Source organism: Chamaea fasciata, unplaced genomic scaffold (assembly GCF_029207755.1).
Source record: "Chamaea fasciata isolate MVZ Bird 193981 ecotype frontalis unplaced genomic scaffold, bChaFas1.0.hap1 SCAF_5, whole genome shotgun sequence".
In the NCBI taxonomy this organism is placed as follows: Eukaryota; Metazoa; Chordata; class Aves; order Passeriformes; family Sylviidae; genus Chamaea; species Chamaea fasciata.
In genome coordinates, this window is record NW_027094090.1 from 58577315 (window position 1) to 58596294 (window position 18980).

General features: G+C 42.4%; 1 protein-coding gene across 4 annotated transcripts in view; it reads left to right on the forward strand.

Moving 5' to 3' along the window:
• Nucleotides 1–18980, forward strand: part of DENND5B (DENN domain containing 5B) — a 104493-nt gene that overhangs the window by 51743 nt on the left and 33770 nt on the right. For 2 of the 4 annotated variants that reach the window (XM_066183872.1, XM_066183873.1), the window contains 5 exons: nt 1074–1740; nt 11983–12170; nt 15368–15901; nt 17264–17495; nt 18311–18397. In XM_066183872.1, the coding sequence (XP_066039969.1) occupies nt 1074–1740; nt 11983–12170; nt 15368–15901; nt 17264–17495; nt 18311–18397 (1708 nt within the window). The remainder of the gene's footprint in view (nt 1–1073; nt 1741–11982; nt 12171–15367; nt 15902–17263; nt 17496–18310; nt 18398–18980) is intronic. The other 2 variants (XM_066183874.1, XM_066183876.1) reach the window with 1 other exon arrangement.

The following is an 18980-nucleotide window of genomic DNA, read 5'->3' on the forward strand; positions in this document are numbered from 1 at the left end:
GTCTCTGCAAGGTGCACTGCTGAAGTTCAGGGTAGGATGTGCTGGAAAATACATAATTATTTCTCCTGACCTCTTCCAGCATCAGAGGAATTTACTCCTGGTCAAGGTGAGACATTGGGAGATACACTCAGTTGTGCCTAGGTTCACATACCGTGGTAAAGTTGGCTTCTACTGTTGCCTTTTTTGAAAAGGAACACTTCGAAGGTTCTCCTTTTCTTCTTTCCTTTTATTTCTTCTGATGGTACAAATAAAACTATAGTCCTTTGTTTATAAGCATACTTATTTAGCTAGAACATGAGGAGTTTCCTGCTGATGTGCAATTCAAACAAGTCTTGCTGGATGTTTGTTATTTTGTATTAGATGGTTGATAGCATTCTCAAAGAATGTCTGGAAAAATGCCTTGATTTATCACTAGGGCCATACTTCAGAGAAACACCCAGTGTAGTAGAATCACTGCAAGGGATTTTGCTGTGTGGTAAATCAAAAATGAGGCTTTCATAGATCTGGGGTGTTTCCCTCCCTGCCCCTCCTTTTTTCCAGTCTAAGCTATTTGATAGCACTTAGAGAAGAAAGTAAATGTAATAGCTGCCAGTCAGTTGGGGTTTAGTTTGTTAGTTGTTTTTTTCCCCCAGAAAATTAGGGAAGATCAAAGAATTCCAAAAAGTCTGTGTAATTTAAATTCAGTGGTATAAGATGCGTCCTTGGCTCTCTGATTTTAGAGTACTGTGGGCATGATCTATGCAGATGAGAGCAAAACTGGATGTTTTTATATGATGCTTAAGTAAATGACACAAAGACTGTTCAGTAGTGAAAACAGTTTCAGCAAGTAATGAAAATGAATTGTAATGACTTAATGGATGGATTATTTTGAAGGGTGCTTTCCTTTCTTCAGCCATGTCTCTCTCTTAAGTAGCATCAGTTTCAGGCTGTTTGTTCTTGGATACTTTTTATGTCTAAAGGTAAATGGCTTGTTGTGATGCAGCAGATAAAAAGAATGTGCCTGTGCAGCAAAAACAGCAAACCAAAATTGTGTCTTAGGTAACTCTCTGTTTATTTCTTCTCTCCTTCCTTAGCTGTGTATGCCCAAGGGGCTGTCCTTCAGGACGCAGGCGGATAACAGGGACCCACAGCTGCACTCGTTCATCATCACCAGGGAGGATGGCTCCCGCACCTACGGCTTTGTGCTCACTTTCTACGAGGAGGTCACCAGCAAGCAGATCTGCACAGCCATGCAGACGCTGTACCAGATGCACAATGCAGAGCAGTACAGCAGTGTCTGTGCCTCCTCCTCCTGCAGCATGGACTCCCTGGCCAGCAGCATCGACGAGGGTGACGCCACATCCCTGGCCAAGCTCCAGCGCTACAACTCGTATGACATCAGCCGGGACACGCTCTACGTCTCCAAGTGCATATGCCTCATCACCCCTCTGCCCTTCATGCAGGCCTGCAAGAAGTTCCTGATCCAGCTCTACAAGGCAGTGACCTCCCAGCAGCCACCACCTCTGCCCCTGGAGAGCTACATCCACAACATCCTCTACGAGGTGCCGCTGCCACCCCCAGGGAGGTCGCTCAAATTTTATGGGGTTTATGAGCCCATCATCTGCCAGAGACCTGGGCCCAACGAGCTGCCGCTCTCTGACTACCCTCTGAGGGAGGTCTTTGAGCTGCTGGGCCTGGAGAACCTGGTCCAGGTCTTCACCTGTGTTCTTCTGGAGATGCAGATCCTTCTGTACTCACAAGGTGGGCACTCATCCAGCAAAATGTCTGTTTGCAGCGGGCAGATCCTGGGCAGCTGCAGGAGCTCACAGAATTTCATGTTATATGGAGCTAAGGTTGATATTTGAAATGTGAGAATGCACTGAAAAAAACGAGAGAAATGAGTGTGTCCTAATGAAAGCAATAAATAATTGTTTCCTCCAGGCAGTCTAGGTGCTGCTTGTTTAATTATGCATTGTATTTATCACTTGTGGCAGCTAGCAATAGAATACATTTGATTATTATCCTCACAATGCCCTTGATCATGCAAGACAGCATGAAATTAATCCTATCTTCCTCAAAAATACCAGCAGAAAGTAATACATCTTGCAGAAGACACTTTTGCTACCACTTTGTTTTTCAAATTTCAGCAGCATATGAAGTCTGGTGTAATTTTCTGCCTCCCATATGATGGATATGTTCTTGTTGAAACACTGAGAGTGTTCCAGCACTTGGAGGCTAAAGATTTAATGGTGGCTTGAAACTGTGGAGCTACATGTCATTCCTCTTTAGTCCTGCTTGAGGTATTTAGGAACGTTGCTGACAAGGATGCTGGTCCTTTTTGAGACACTAAGGTTGCAGTTGGCCAAACGCTGACAAACATGCCAACATGCACAGAGCCCATTCACGTTGCATGTTGAAGTGTGCCAGCAAGCTTTGGAAAATCTGGTTTTGAAAACCTTTTCTCTTATTGTTGTGTGTTTCTGTAATAGTGCAACACTCTGCTGCAAGGTTCCCCAAACTTGTACTAGTACTGGGCATGCTTTGGGATTTTACACCCCTGTTACTGCTTCCTCTAGGATGTTGGTTCCTGCGAGTCTGGCTCTGGTGGTATTCGGGTGCCCAACGTGTCAAGTTCAAGTTTTCCTGCTGATTTTCAAGGGGATGTTCAGACTTTTTGGGTGTTCCTCTAAGTCTCACTGGAAGCCTGTCCATGTAATTTGGGTTCCCAAATGGCATCTGTGATTCTGACAATAAATTAGGAAAATGTGCGTCAGGGAAAAATTTTGGGGGGTGGGGGGAGTGGTTTTATCAGAGGAGAATGTAAAACCCGGAACCAGGAGGTACACATGCCTTGCAGCGAAAAGAGGAAAAGGTGCTGAATACCTTTGGCTTTTCAAGAGAAGTGGTTCGAGCAGCAGACAGCTTGAAATGGAGGAGGGAGAGAGGATTGGAAATCATCTGAAATGAGTATGGATAATGAACCTCCAGGCTCCAGAAGGGATTGCTTGGGTTTGTCCTATAAAAGTAAAGGTCAGGAAGTGTGTAATGGTAATGCTAATAACTAAATGACTGAGAATGGGGGAAAATGTTCAGGGAGGTGGAAAAAGGGTAGTTCTACTGCAAATGACTGAATTCAAAGGATTGATAGTTCTTTGCTCAGCTCTTCTCCACACAGACTCCAGGGGTTTGCTTTCAAGAACTGAAAATGAAAGGTTTTATCTTCTCTCGGTTTGAAGTGTGAGCAGAAATCCTGCTGTTAGTTTTGATTAGGCTGCTTTTCCCCTCCTTCCTGCTTCTGTGTGTGTGCACTTATCCCCTTTCTTCCTTGGCTGGAATCGTGCTGCCTTTGCCACTCTGTGCTGGGATTTGCTATTTAACAGCAGCACCACTGAAATGCCTCTCACCCATCCCTGCTCATCAGTCCCACCCTGGTCCCTGCTTAGGGGCTCACTAAGAACTGAGCTTTTTTTTTTTTTTCTTTTTTCTTTCTCACTGAGAGATAGTAGCATTAGGAAAAATGTGCTTGTCAGGTAACAATAATATTTTGTGCATGTGGAGTGCAACCTATATATGCATTACTTTTGTAATAGTCTTTGAGACACACAAAATATCTACTAAGTCATTTTGACTCAGCCTTCATGTCCACCAGCAGTTAGATAAATGTTGTTCTTCCAGTGACTGGTTATAATTTAAGGGTTTGCTTGGTTGGTTCGGTTTCATTGTGTAGGGTTTTTTAAAAGAAAAGTGAGATAGTGAGAACTAATCCTTTCCACCCTTCCAATTCCAGATTTTTTTTCTCTTCTATTTGTGAATCTAGGGATGTCCTTGACATGACTTTTATTTGCCTATCTAATATAGACACAATTTGATGGTGCATGGAGGGAAAGTATATAGCTGTATTAGGGAAATTCTGTGATTATGTAAATAGCAGTGTAATGCTGCTATTTCCCAGAGGTGAGAAATGTGGAGTGGAGGGCAAGTGCAAAGCCTCAGTTTTGGCAAACCCTGATAGCTGAGTGCTTAGCTAATTGTGTGCTGAGGCTTCTTTTAAATGTCAGTTCTTGCAATTCCTGAAAAAGAAAACAGCCGCTATTTTCCAATTCGAGATATAACCAGTCTAGAAGGTACTTAAATCTTCTCTCTTAAGCTTTGAGATCCATCAGGGAGAAACACTTTTTAAACTCCCAAGTTCTTTCAAGGCAAAAGATGAAAAGGCTTTGGCTGACATATCTCTTGAATAACAAATGGCAGAGACATTCTGCAAGTTTGCCCTTCTTTGCCTTCCTGCTTTAAAGAGGCTGGACTCATTGGACTGTGTTCCCAGAGGCCTGGCCTTGCTGCAACCTTTCCAAACTCAGCAAGAAATTAGTAGAAGATCCTCTGGTTGCAATTTCAAGCAAGACAGCATTATTTACACAAAATCACAATTTACTGACATAATCCTGTAATACTCAAGAAGTCAGAGCTGGACCAAAACCTACTTCAGTTCACTGAACTATTTCAGTGAAAGCTGCTCTTAACATGTATGGGAAATGCAAGCTGACTTTTTTGTGGTTCTCCCAGACCTGTTGGAAGGAAGCTTTTCATTTAAGCTTGCCAAAAATTTAGTTCTTCTTCTGTAGAATAAAGGCTTCTTTTGGAAAGTGGAGTGAAAATATAAATTGTTGCACAACCCCTACCATACAGTTGGTAGTAACAGCAGTGAAAGGCTGGCAGGAAGATTGCACAGAGACTGTACTGGCTTTTCTGGAGTGGTTTTTCTCAAGGGAACTAGAAGTTGAGGATGAAAAAGTTTATTTTTAACCCTGTAACTGGGGCATAATGTTTCCAGCAGCCTGAACAAAGGCATCTAAGTCAATGAAGAGGTAGGGGTGTTGGGTGACTTTACCCAGCTTGCCCTGGATGTGTTCCCAGTGTGATAGGAGAGCGTCTGGCACAGCTCTGCCTTGGGGACAGGACCCATGAGTGGCAGTTTGTACCATGGCTGCTACAGTCATCTTTGGGTGCCCGGTTGCACTGTTGATGGTGTCTTAGGGGCGAGTGGTACCCCACCACTTGGGAAAATGCAGGGATTGTAGTGGATTGTAGCTTCACTTTAACAGTTGTGTTGGTGAAGCAGAGGGCTGAAGAGACTGGCAGCAAAGAATGATGAGCTCATTTTTTAAGCTGCTTTGTTCTCATACATTTTGGACTGCATAGCTGGGTAACTGACAGAGACCTGTGCTTGCAGCTCAGTGGCAAGAATGAAAAGATCAGCCCTGACTGTTCCTGGAGACTGTGTGGACTTCTAGGGAGTTAATCTCAACCACTGCTGGTGGGAAGTGCCAACTTTGATCTGCAAAAGTGGTATGGAAATCTGTACCTGAAATCACTTTCACTGTACATTAATTCCTGCAGCTTCAGGTTGCATCCTTCTGCATATAGAGAATATTTTTAAGATTAAATAGGGCAAGTTTTCAACATTTGGGCTTTGAAAACCAAGGGGAGGGATTAGATATGTTTTCCCTGCAATTCTTCAGGGTGCAGTCTTTGTGGTGCTCTTGTAAGTGCCCTTTATTCAGAGCACAGCTCTCCCGTGCAACTGTGCAGATGTAAGGTCTTGTTTATGTCCACTCTTCAATTTCTAAAGGATAAGTAACAAAACACCGCTGGTGTGAGATTCCTGCTGGAAAGAGATGAATTAAACCGTGAGCTCTGTGGAAACCTCAGCAATCCATTTTGAATGTCTGCCTTTCGAGGGATTTAAGCATGAGAGGGAACGTGTGGATGAGACAGAGATAAACTTCTTAGAGCTTAGGCTGTTTCTACTCATTATAATTTTGAGCGTTTTCCAAGTTGTTTTTCCAAGCACTTGAGTAATTGCTCCTCCAAGACTGAAATATTCTTTGCAATTTTTTTTTTGATCTTAGAAATTATTATACAAATGACTATGCATATATAAAGTCATTGCCTAGAAAACCTTGTGTCTGAAAGATCTTTCTTATGTAGTCTGTTTTGGGGTAGATTTTTAAAAACTAATACATGCATAATGTATTTGCCTTTTAAGGCATTTTTATACCAAATAGTTACATAGAAAACCTTTGCTCTTCCACTCGTTATTTAAGTAGTTGCCCTCCACACTAATTTCCATCCAGATCTGTGGAAAGTTATTGCAGAGAACAAATTACATGGGGACAAAATCTGTGTGTGTTGTGGAAGAGACCTGGGTTTAGGGCCTCAGTAGAACTCAGAGGCTGCAGTGTGTGTTTCCCTGGAAAAAAAAAGACAAGTACTTGGGTAGAAAAATCAGAGAATGACATACAGCCTTCATTTTTAGGTTAGGTGAAAATTGCTTTTTAACTAGAAGTTACTCAATTTTGTTAGCTAAATTCAATATAACCTGAAAAGTGAAGGTTTTAAAGCATCTGGAAGAAAGGAGCAGCTGGTTTAGGTCTGTGCCACAGCCCCACTCCTGTTGGTGTTCACAGTGAGCTGTAAAGGGAGATAGGGCCACTGCTTTTAACACTCTGCACACACATACCACGTCTACACTTTTTTTTTTTTAACTTTGATCTCATTTTTTTCCATGATGAAACATCTTTACCTTTTCAGAATGAGGGGAAGAAAGTTAAATTTGGCCTCCACATTGCAGTTATGATGAATACCAGATAAATAACACGGCAGTCTGAAGTGATCTTGAGCAAAGTTGTTCCCTGCTGGACTCTTGTGTCCTCCCCATCTTGCTGCTGCCTGGGGAGCCTGTTCTGCCCCAGCAGCCACAGAAGAGAGGAAGGGGCTCCCTGTGTCTTCAGGAGCACCTTCATGTGTCCTGCTGGCACCTTGTCAGCCTTGTCACAGACTTTTGCGCTCTTCTCAGAGACTTCACCATACTGGTAATGGGAGCTAATTCTTGAGGCGGGTCTTAATCATAAATTAATTTGTGCTGAACCACTGACGGCAGGCTGGGACATAGTTAAATTATATAAATGGAAATGTATTGAAGCAGAAGCTTTTTATATTAAGCATTGGCCAACAAGGAAGAAGGGTAAGAATTGGCCTCGGTGAATATTGGCCTTGGGATGTTTCCCGTGGGGCAGAGCTGACCCCCAGTTTGAGAGGCTAATTCTTCGGGCAATTGGATGCAGGCTTGTCTTGACCCTGCTGTTTAAGAAAATTTGTATTTTCATATTTGCATAAATAGTCACACTGCTTTTATCATATAGCTGATGTGCTAAGTCACTTACTGGCAAATTCACCCCCCCTTTGGGAATGGAAGGGCATTGAGATGCCAGGGGTCATTTCCTCAGGACAGGCTGCTGGTTACAACCCCATGTCATGGCACCTGTCCAGGTTCCCTGAATGCAGCACTGCTGCAAGGTGATATCTGTAGTGAATAAACATTTCCTGCATCATTTTTGTGTGTTCTATCTGAACATCTCTTGAAAGTCACCAGGACTGGTTTGTCAGTTGTCACAGCTGCCAGCACACAAACCAGATGAAAGGCAGAAGCTTCCAGGGCACTTTGATGTCTGCAGCACTTGTGTGTGCTGCTTCTGGGGAGCTGTTGGGATCTGATTCGAAAACCTTTGCTTTCATAAACAATTTTTGTCTCCGATGTGAATTTCAGATTTTATTTTTCATCTACAGTGTGCTATATATAAACATTACAGATCTGAAGGTACCCAGACCCAAGAGAGGTCTGGTTATGAGCTGTTCTTGACTCATACTCAGAGCTCAAAGCAAAATAATTTTATTTTCCAGTTTTTCCAGTATACCTGGCTCACCTAATTCGTATCTTGTTACCAAAAAAAATAAAAAGAAAAAAAAGGCAGTTTAATAACAATTGCTTACAATACTTGGACTGAAGAGGTAGCATGTGGAAAAACTACTGGTCACAAGAATGTTTGAAAGTCTGTTCAGGTGTTTCCCTCTAAAGAATTAGCTTTTATTCATTCAGGTTCATAGATTTTTTTTTCTCTGTTGTTGGTTTGGTTTATTTTGTTTAAAGACAATTGTTTTGTGCATATTGATAAGGTACTCTTTAGAAATACCATCCAATTATCATCTTTCAGGATACCTTTTTAAATATGTGGCTTTGCAAAGCTGCAGTTATCTTTTATGTGTGCTCTGAAAGCAGTAGAGGAAAGGAAGCGGTGTCCAGGTAACTCATCTTTTCAAATGCTTTCAAGTGCTCTCAAATTGTATGTAAAGTGAGACTTTGAAAGGAAAATAAAGAAGCCCTGTCTATTTTTAAAGCCTTGGACTGGGTTTAGAGGATGCAGGCTGTGACTCCAGCTCTGTGGTAGGCTTTCTGCCCTACCTTTGGTAGGTTACTGGAACAGAGACTTGGAAAATGGCTGAGTTGTGCTTACTTTGGGAAGGCTGGGGGTGTTGAAACTGGAGTAGCAGTACACTGTTCCCAGCAGGAACGCCTCTCTGGGGAAGATGAGCGTGTGTGCTCTTACACATGCCTTTTACACAAAATTCCTGTGACTGGGAATTAATTTGCTGAGAAGGTCCCAGGTGAAATTCTCTTCTGTTTGATTATGACCAAAGATTTGAATCTGTTTTGGGGGTAGAACCTGAATGCGGTCTTAGCTCTTTGGGGCAGGGATAACACTGATGTCTTTTTGCCTTCTCAAAGGATCTTGGTTTTGCTTTGCTGCAGCATGGGAGGGATTTTGAGATATCAGACTCCTTTGTGGCAGAAAAAGTAATTTTTATGTTGAGCTCTGTGAATTGCTTAACATCTCAGTGCTTCTTTCCCAAGTACGTAGAATGAAAAAAAGATTTTGTTTGTTTGGTTTTTTTAGTCACTGCCTGTGTTTGAACTTTAAGATCTTTGGGATAGATATTTCTTATTGATTATTGTCCTGTTATTGTGTTATGGAGAACCAACATCAAGACAAAAAATAGTCCAGTTTTGTCCTCTTTCAGAAAAACATTTATAGGGAATTGGTGTTCAAGTGCTGAAACCATTTCCATCTCCAGCAGAAAACAGTGATTGGTAATTCTAGAGGAGTATCTCAGGGTATGCATTTTAAGCACTGTACCTTGTGAGCCACATGGATGTTCCCAGACCTGGGTGAAGTGTGGCTGAACATGGTGCTTGGGCAGCAGAGCTGCCAGGCTGCAGTGGAGCAGGTCCCTGCAGCCACTGCATGTCCTGCACAGGGAAGTGAGATACTTGGCCAAGGGCTCCCAGCAGATGGTGCCAGAAAAGGAAGGTGAGTCCAGAGTCTTTGAACTTGACTCTGTTGCCCTCTCCTTCACTTAGTGAAAAGGTTGTGTGAGACACAGCACTGCACCAAAGCCAGCTATTACGAGGCAGTGGTTGCAGTAGAAGCCCCAGGGACTACTTTGCCCTGGGGTTACCTCCTTTCCAAGTTTCTCTTGGAAAATGATCTGTGAACACATTAGAGATGGAGCTTTGAGCATGAAAAGTCATAGAATAATTTTGGTTAGAAAAGACCTTGAAGATCGTCAACCCCAGCTGTAAACCTAACACTGCCAAGCCCACCACTAAATCATGTTTTTAATTGCCATATTTACATGTCTTTTAGATGCCTCCAGGGATGGTGACTCAATCCCTTCTCTGGACAGCCTGTTGCAATGCTCAGTAACCCTTTCAGTGAATAAATTTTTCCTAATATCCAGTCTAAACCTCCCCAGGCACAACTTGAGACCATTTCCTCAATCCCCTGTTTCCAGGTTGTCCTCAGTAACCATGTAAGCTTCCCTCAAAGGATGATAGGTACAAGAATGTCTCCATCAAAAATTATTTCAGGTTTTATGTGATAAGTGTCTAACCTTGTACAGGCTTGAAAGTACGTAAAAAGTAACTAGAGTTTCTGACTTCTTTAAACAGATTAAAAAAAATATTTACAGATTTTTGAATATTATTTTTCTGGAAAAAACTGGAACTTCCCTCTCTTCAGTCAAAACTTCTGGGTACATAAACGTTTTTTATCTGCTAATCACTGACAAGCATTGCTAGATGGTAACAGCCTAATAATTTAGTCATCACTAGGTGTTACATCTTTTTTAGAACAGCTTTTCTCAATTGAGAAAATGAGAAATCATTCTCATTTTCTCAATCAATTCTCTAAATTGATAACCAAATTTATGCTACTGACCATGTTAAATATTATCAGTAACACCAGAGAAAAGTTAGCGTGCATTTCCAGAGTTGAATGCCCTTATCCAAAAAAATCCTTGCAGCTTCTCTGCCAAGCCCTGTTTCTTCATGTGGCTGTGTAGACCAGAACAGTCTTTAAAGGTGTTTCACATACTAAGACATGCTTCTTTCTCAATTTGATTTCTTTTTTTAATCTTTAAAGCTTTCAGAGTTTTGAAATGTTATGAGACTCGTAAGCTTCTCCAGTAAGTATTATAACTTGAGTTTGTGTAAGTGCTCCTCAACAAGACAGGGAATGCACATGTATAATTATAGACCATTGCATGGGCAGAGATTCATAAGCAATTGATCTGTAGCTGGGAGTGTTTTGGAGGTGTAACCTTGAGACTGACTTGGATGCATGAAAATAATTTTGAAGACTGACTGAATAGCTATTAGTGAGACAAGATGAAAAACGTTTTTCCCTGCCAACTGACCTTCTGCAGATCGTGGCTGGTTTTTCCACAGAGAGGTGCTAGCAAGGAGAATGGGTTATACAGTTTGTTGTTGTAATTTGCATATTTATTCAAGAACATCTTCCCAGTGACCTCCTAATAGCTGAGCAATGTCAGATGACAGTGCTTTTGCTATTGTTGGTGTCTGCCAAGGTCTCAGGCTGGGATGTTCAGGAAATGAAAGGGTCAAGCTGGGCTCCTCTCCAGGCAGAAGCAGTCGATGGTGCTGTAGGGAAAAGCCTTCTCACCTGACTCAGAACCAGGGTGTTCATACGTGTGTCTTTCATTTCCTGGAGTGGAGCAGAGAGAACGAGGAGAGATGGACAACAGCCCAAGTGTTCCCCAGGATCTGGGTCTGGCCTCCGTGAGAGGGAAAATCTTTTGGTTGCTCAAGCCAGAGCTTGTGAGACTCGCCTGGCACTGGTGAGGCTTGGGTTTGGACACAGCCATGGGGCTTACAAACACAGGAATCTTTACCTGTTTCCAGATGGATTGTCTGCAGTTTGAGATTTGCTGTAAGGATTACCATCTCTTTAAGACGAGTGTGCAATTTATTTATTTATTTTAAAAATTTGTTCTCAACCTATCCCCTCATTTATATTAATAAATAGCTTGTGGCGTTGTGTCATGCGAGCCCCATATTTGATAAATAATTTGCTCTTATCCAAATTCTGAAACATCCAGCTCAGCTGGACTGAAATAAATTTTAATTTAAGAAGGAATGCACAATGAACTTACTAAAATCAAAATATTGCCAAGCAATGAACTAGTGGATTAAATACAAATTTGGGAAAGTAATCTAATATAAATATACTAGCTACACAGAATATATTTGAGAACTAAATTTATATTAGGCTTCTGTTTGGATTTAACTTAAAAGCACTGCTTTTATACACTTAGGGCCTGTAAACTTCTGCTGGTATGTGGCCAAGACAAGTCTTCTGGAAAGTACACTCAGCTTTGGAAATAGTAGCAAGTGAAGCAGAAGCAGGCAGGCAGGAGCAAGCAAGAAACCACAATGTTGGCTTGAAGTTCACTTCTTTCTCCTCTTCTTCCCATGTAAAAATGCCTGCTTATTATGGAATTAGAGTACTATTATCCTGTACAAGAGACAGAACTTTTGGTATCTCTTTAATAAATTAATATCATGACAGAATAGATCTAGATAATATATAAATATCTGTGCTCAGCAGTTTCTTTATGAGAGCAATGAGTTTCACTGGATTAAATAATGTTTAAAGTTTTTAAGTACTGTCTTATTTTCCAAACAACATCTTATCATATAAACATGGTTTCTGTCTTGTTTTGTCACTAATGTCCTTGCCAAACAGATTTCAAGAACAGGACACAGGGAAATAATTGAATATCTGTCTTTCTCTCTCCCATGTCTAGATTATCAGCGTCTGATGACAGTGGCAGAGGGAATCACCACACTGCTGTTCCCATTTCAGTGGCAGCATGTGTATGTCCCCATCCTTCCTGCCTCTCTTCTGCATTTTCTGGATGCTCCTGTTCCCTACCTGATGGGGCTGCAGTCTAAGGAGGGAACCGACCGCTCCAAGCTGGAGCTGCCTCAGGAGGTCAGTGTCTGCCTTTGGGGTCTCTATCCTGGAATGCCTTGTTAACATTTGTGTGAATTACTGCTGGAAAATAATGCCTGGTGTTTGGAGGCTTCTCTGGCTCTGTGGAGACTGGTTGCCAGCAGGAGTGCGATAGTGTGGGGGAGTCTCTACAGCCCTTCTTGGTCCATTTCTGAATTTAGTGAGTTACTGTTTTGATTTCTAAATTCTTCTCCTGCTGTTTGTTTTGACAAAGCTGAAAGTTTGTCGGCTTTCCCTACATCACATGCTTCACCAGGTTTTGTTACTCCATCAGTGTCACAGTCCTACTGACAGAGGGGTAAAGAGCATTTCATTTGGGGAGGATCTTGATGGGTCTGGATCTAAGGTGCAGTAGCTAGATGGTGTAAACCTGTCCTTGTCCCCCTGCTGCTGAGGAGCATGCCTGGTCCTGGCAGCCCCATCCCATCTGTGGCTGAGCCCATGTGTTTGTTCCTGGCCTATTACTAGATCAGCATCCTGGCCTTAAACAAGCTAGGTTTGCATTAATACTGTGCCTATGAACCACTTGGAGAGAAAAAAAGGAGGGAGAGGTCATCCTCTTCATCTCAGGCTTAAATCCTTGGTGGTGGTGGTGGAGAGTGAAATAGAGATTTTTCTCCTCAAAATTTGATGAAGGTGATTAAAACTGCTTCACATTTTTAACCTGGCCATATGGCAAAGTCTTTGGGATATGGCTCACCTGTCTGCATTCCAGATGGTGACGGGAACCCCAGAGCATGCCATGTGCTTTTAAACTTAGGTTTCTTCTTAAAATCGGTGGGAACAGCAGTAACATCTCCTGCCAATGGCTGTGCTGAGGGGACAGTCCTGGGGGCAGAGTTCTTAAGCCTTCCAAATACCTGCTCTGACAGAGAAGGCAGATGGGAGCAGCAGCAGAGGGGAATATGCAGGAGTGGCAGTTTTTGTGTGGAGTGGAGGGATAAACGCAAGGCAGGAGTTATACAGTTTTTAATAAAGGTCCATTTTACATATTGCATGAAGGTGACTAAGTCAGCCTTGGTGACGTGGAACTGCAAATCAAGTTTTACCTCACGGATACAGTGACTGAAGCACATGAAATCTGCCCTGGTGTGGAAGCGAAGCTGCTATCTAGCTATGCTCCTCAGTAAAACCATGCTAGTATTACATAATTACTGCAATTTTAAAAATTATTAGTCACGTGCTTTTGGTTAGCAGATTAAGCTGTCATTTTCCTTAAATTAAAGCTTTAATGTGACAGTATTTAATATTGCAGTATCATTGGAATAACAAATATCACCAGGGAGAGAAGAGTGGGGTGGAATCTACCCCCTCCATGATGTTTAACAAATGAGTGAAAAATACCAGCATTTATGAATACCACAGGTCTAGTAACTGTGATAGAGGGAAAGAAAAAAAACATATTGAACAGGGAAGATCTTGAATCTCAAATTCCCCTAGACAATAAAAAATAAAAAAATGCCTCAGCATGCGAGCAGTGGTGAAGCACTGTTCACATCAGCATTCCTTTATTGTTCAGACCAGGGGCTAGCTTTTCAAGCTCTTGCTCTAAATATAAACCATTTGTTTGTTAGAGATAAAAATGCTAACAACTGGCCATCATGCTGTCTTAAGGTTACTAATCTCCCTGCATTAATTTTAATCATCAGATGTTTTTGAAGAGAGAAGTGAGACCAATTCCCCAAGGGTTTTCTGAATCCAAATCTCATTTTTCAAATTTTGTAAATGATATGCAGAGCTGAAATTAAAAAGCCTTTGAAATGAAATATTGATAGATAAGAAGGCAGTCCCTGAGCTAAAGAACTGTACTGACACATACCACAACTGTGTAATAGCTACACAGTTAAATAAAGCAAATCATTTTGTCTGAAGAAATGGTTTCCTTTGTACAGACTAAATTTAATATGAAAAAGCTGAAGGGACACTTCTGCTTTGCCAGGGGAATCCTAATACACTTTAAAGTATTTGTATGAAAGGTGATTAATGTTAATAAGCATGTCCCTGAAATATCCAATATATTATAAACATGTTTGCTGTGCTACATATTGTCCTGCTTAAAATTAACCTTTTCAAAAATGAAGGAAAAGAAATCATTTATCTTCACATAATCTGAGGATTAGTCTAGGGTGTTTGGTGAGAGGTAAAGAACACTAAAAGTGCCTGGGAGAAAGTGGAGGCCTGGGTGCTGTGCTAATGGCCAAGTCAGGCTAACAAAGATCTGCTGCTGCCCTTTGGGTTTTCTGCATCTCTTGTTCTGCAGTTTTATGCCAGGATAAAATACATCAGAGCTCAGCACCTTGGGAATCTGACCTGGTTTAAGATTTTACTCAGTACACTCAGACAGTGAATTTCAGATGGAAGCTGCTGTTCAGAAGATCAATTACTGTTTTTTATTCTGCTATTATTCCTGAGGGTGCATGTGCAATGTAATTAATTTTTATGTGGGGTTCTTCTATCCCTCCATCGACACTTTCCTAGTAAAAGTATCTGCTCTGCTAGATTAATGTCTTCACTTAGCTTTAATCTTACAGGCTGAGATCCATCTCCATTCATAGCAAAGCTAAGAGCACTCTCTTTAAATCTCAGGCAGAGGAATTGCCAGTATTAAAGGCCTCCATGGAAACAGGGGTCAGGGAAGTAGGGAAATAAGACTTGGCCTCTAGCTGTACTCAGACCTAATCCCAAAGGATTTCCATGGGACCCTCTTTTGTGGTTCTCCTTGAAGCAGCAACATCTTTCTCACTCGACATCTTATTTCTTGGTAGCACAGCTGCAGAGGCTTCTTGCAGTTGGATCCTGGTAAAATAAATGTGCCTGTGAGATGCAGTAATTCATACAAATGGTATTTACATGGACTGAGAAGTGGTGCTGCACTTCCTGCTTGGTGGTGTGTCCTTGGCTGCTCTGGGAGGGCATATGAAATCTTTGTAGTGGGAAGTTTGGGGTCTGCATGTCCTGGGGGAACAGGAGAGGGCCAAGAGCCTTTATTTGTCGTCCATTTGACCTTCAGCTTTGCTGAAGTCTGAAATGTCACAGGCTAGACAACACAGCTAAAGTGTCCTGCTTACGTGTGCACTTACCCTTCTGTCTGGAAGCACCCTGGGAGAAAAGACTCCATCACAGAGGAACCAGTTCAGTGCTGAGGGTCCATTTTGAAACTTCTGTTTGTATTTCAGGCAAACTTGTGCTTTGTAGACATTGATAACCATTTCATCGAACTGCCAGAGGAGTTCCCGCAGTTCCCCAACAAGCTGGAGTTTATCCAGGAAATCTCCGAGGTTCTCCTGCAGTTTGGGATCCCTCCAGAAGGGAACCTGCATTGCAGCGACAGCGCCACCAAGCTCAAGAACTTGGTTCTTAGTGACCTGGTGAACGACAAGAGGAACGGGAACATCCCCAGCAACGCTCTCAACATGTACGAGCTGCTGAAAGGCAACGAGACGATCGCCCGCCTGCAAGCCCTGGCCAAGAGAACGGGCGTGACCATGGAGAAGATGACCATCACCAGCCCCCTCACAGAGGAGAAGGATGGGAAGTTGTCGTGTGAGGAGCTGGAGCTGAGGGACTACAAACTGAACGTGCAGCTCCGAGAGGTTTTCGCCAACCGCTTCACGCAGATGTTTGCAGACTACGAGGCTTTCGTCATCCAGGCTGCCCCCGACATGGAGTCGTGGCTGACAAACAGGGAACAAATGCAAAACTTTGACAAAGTAAAGATAGCCCCGTATTTGTGTCTCCATCTAAAAGGGGGAGGGAGGATAGCTGTGTTTGTATATATAGCCTAGGTACTCTTTAATCTGCCGTTCCTCATCTGCCTCACTGCAAGATTTGTCCATTTCCATTACACAGGGCCAGATCTCCTGCCAGAGTAAATCGGAGCACATCCACTGAGCTGTTCAGAGCCATCCTGGCTTGTACAAACCAAGCTGGCAGGCTTCTGCCTGCTCATGGGGCTGCTCCTGTGGGCTTGGTGGAAGGGTAGCAATGCAAAGTGACTTCTTTTTCTGTCTTATTTTCTTCTTTTGTTTTTTGAGAGGAGAGGTGCACACTTGAGACAAAAAACAAATCTAGCTTTACATGTTTCCTAATCTCACAGTTGAGTTTTTTTGTAATGGGTAATGTAGTTTTGAAGAAGGTTATCACTTGAAGAGTATTGTTGTGATTCCATTGCAGTGTATGCACAAGAGGGAAAAGGAATCCCTTGAGATTAGAAATGGGGATGTGAAGAGATGGGAGGATAGCAAAGGAACGGGAAATGTTGGGAAGCTTGCATAGCTGCTGTGTGACCATACGAAAACATCATGTTCATAGCCATTGTCTTTTCTAGATACAAGTCCTTCACTAAAGAAAAGGTTAAAAGGATGAACAGTGAGGAACAGACTAAATACTGATCTGAGTCAGTTTTTGATTTAAAAGAATTGCTGCCATGCCTTTTAATGGTTTGTTTGTTTGTTTTCTGGCATTAAACAGTGCACCATTCAAAAGGATGGGGTTGTTTAGGCAATCTCTGCTAGTGCTTCTGCAATAAAATGGGCTGTTAAGTTTAGGGTTTTCAAAGCTCAGTTAGAGACTTAGACACAGTCCATTCTAATTGGAAATTCATGTCTAATTGCCCTGTGTGACATCGCAGAAGAGCATCAGCTGAAGAGCACTGTACGACCCTTGATATGTGTGGCGCCTTAATAAGTGATATGGTCCCAGGCAACCAGGCCCAGAGCAGAGGTCCCAAGGGGGCACTTGTGATGGTCTGCCATACATTTCACAGGGTTTATTCCTGGAGGTGATAGCTGCTGGGTTACTTTGAGAAAGCAGGCAGCATGAGCACTACTTCAGTAGCTCCACGTTCCCTTTGTTCCAGCTGTCACAAAGCCTCCCTGACTGCTTATTTCTTACAGTTGTGAACCAAAGCCCTTTGTAGATGGATTCACAGCTCTCTGAGAGGTATTTTCACGGTGGGGGAAGCCTTGTCCAAGCCTTCTTGCTGGCTGCTGGTTCAATTCTCTGCTGAGGGATGGCTGGGCACCTCAGTGCTGGGCGGGAACATGGCACTAATGAGCTGTTCTGTATTTCAGGCTTCCTTCCTTTCGGACCAACCCGAACCTTACCTCCCATTCCTTTCACACTTCATCGAAACACAGATGTTTGCAACCTTCATAGACAATAAGATAATGTCCCAGTGGGAAGAGAAGGACCCTTTTCTAAGAGTTTTTGACTCCCGAATCGAGAAAATAAGGCTATATAATGTCAGGGCCCCTGCACTGCGGACATCCAACTACCAGAAATGCAGCACTTTGAAAGAAGCAGGTATGTTCAGACAGCCTGGTAAAATATTCAAAAGTACAATGTCAGCCACCAAGAAATATAAGTCCTCAGTCATCTGAGTGTTGCAGTTGATGAGAAAGTCCTAGAGCTACCTGAGGAGGATTCAGCAGTCTCCTCATCTCATCTAAGCAAAAACTTTAGCGTGCTGTTAAACAGCAGGAACGGCAGGAGCCTTTACCTTCCCTTTGAGCTCTCCTGGGCTGGTGCCTTTAATAATATCAAGCCAAACCCAAATGGAACTGGCTCACAGTTTCTCATTTCAGGCAGCTCCTGTTCCCTTGCCAGGAGAGCTTTCCTTCACGCTGGTGGTGGGACCAGTGCCAGCCACACTGAGGAGTTGAGCCCTGGTGTCTGCTCCACTGGCCTTGTCTCCCCCTTCCCATAAAAAGGCGTTGTTTTGCCTCACACCATTTGGTTAGAGCAGCAGGGGATGCCGGGGACGTAATCCTGTGTGGCATATTTAGTACCTCCAGCAATAGATGTTCAGTGTTAATGAAAAATACTCCGTAGTGAAGGCTTGGAATTTTTTTCCATTACTGTCACAGGATGCCTTTTCAAATAATACTTGAATTTCTTACTTAATGCTTGTGCAAGTATGTATTTAATTTCTAAGTAATACAGGGAAATTATACTCCTAAATTTGTTGGGACACGTATGAGTAAGCTAGGGCAAACACAGTTCTCATGGGTTTTTTTTTTTTGTTTAACTCCTTCAGTGTTTTACTTGTTATAAACATGTCAGAAATAGAAATCTGTGTCTGTTAACTTTTTATGTCTAAACCCAATTCTAATTTGCAGGTCAGCTGTCTATTCAGCGTCTAGTTTTGGCAGATATTGTGGCACCAGAACCTCATTTTCTGTCTTGTGAAAAGCAGCAAACTGATAGTAATACCGATTTTCCTTCATATTTACCATTCACAGTATATGTGACCCCAGCACTGATCCAGCACCTGTTTGTTTAACTATTTTTGGAACCCTTCAAATCCTCTGACCCCACACCACCCACTCCTTTTCTCCAAAATGGAGCCATACAAAGTGATTTTTTTTAGAGGGGAAAAAAAAAACTTGCTGAGTTTCTAATGATAATGTATGTAAGTCTTGTGACAGCTTCTTTCCCATCACAGTTTTATAAAATAGGAAATGAGTTCTATGTTGTTCTTAACAAATGGAAAGCAGATTTAGCTTCCACATTTTGAAAATATATTCACTAGCTGTGATACGCTGAAAGAACAGGCCTGCCCGTTAATGGATGGGCTAGAAAGAGTTGAATATTAAAGTTGCTAATTAAATGCTGAATTTGCCCAAACACCTCCTTTCCCAAGTTCTTCACAAGTTAAGAGGGTGACAGGTTTTATTTTCATTCTGCTCGAGGTTTGAGATTGAAACCCTCAAGTCCTTGAAGCAGAGGATTGAACTGCTTTAGTCTCAGTGGAGTTGAGATTCCCGGGGAGTCCTCTCCCACCTTATC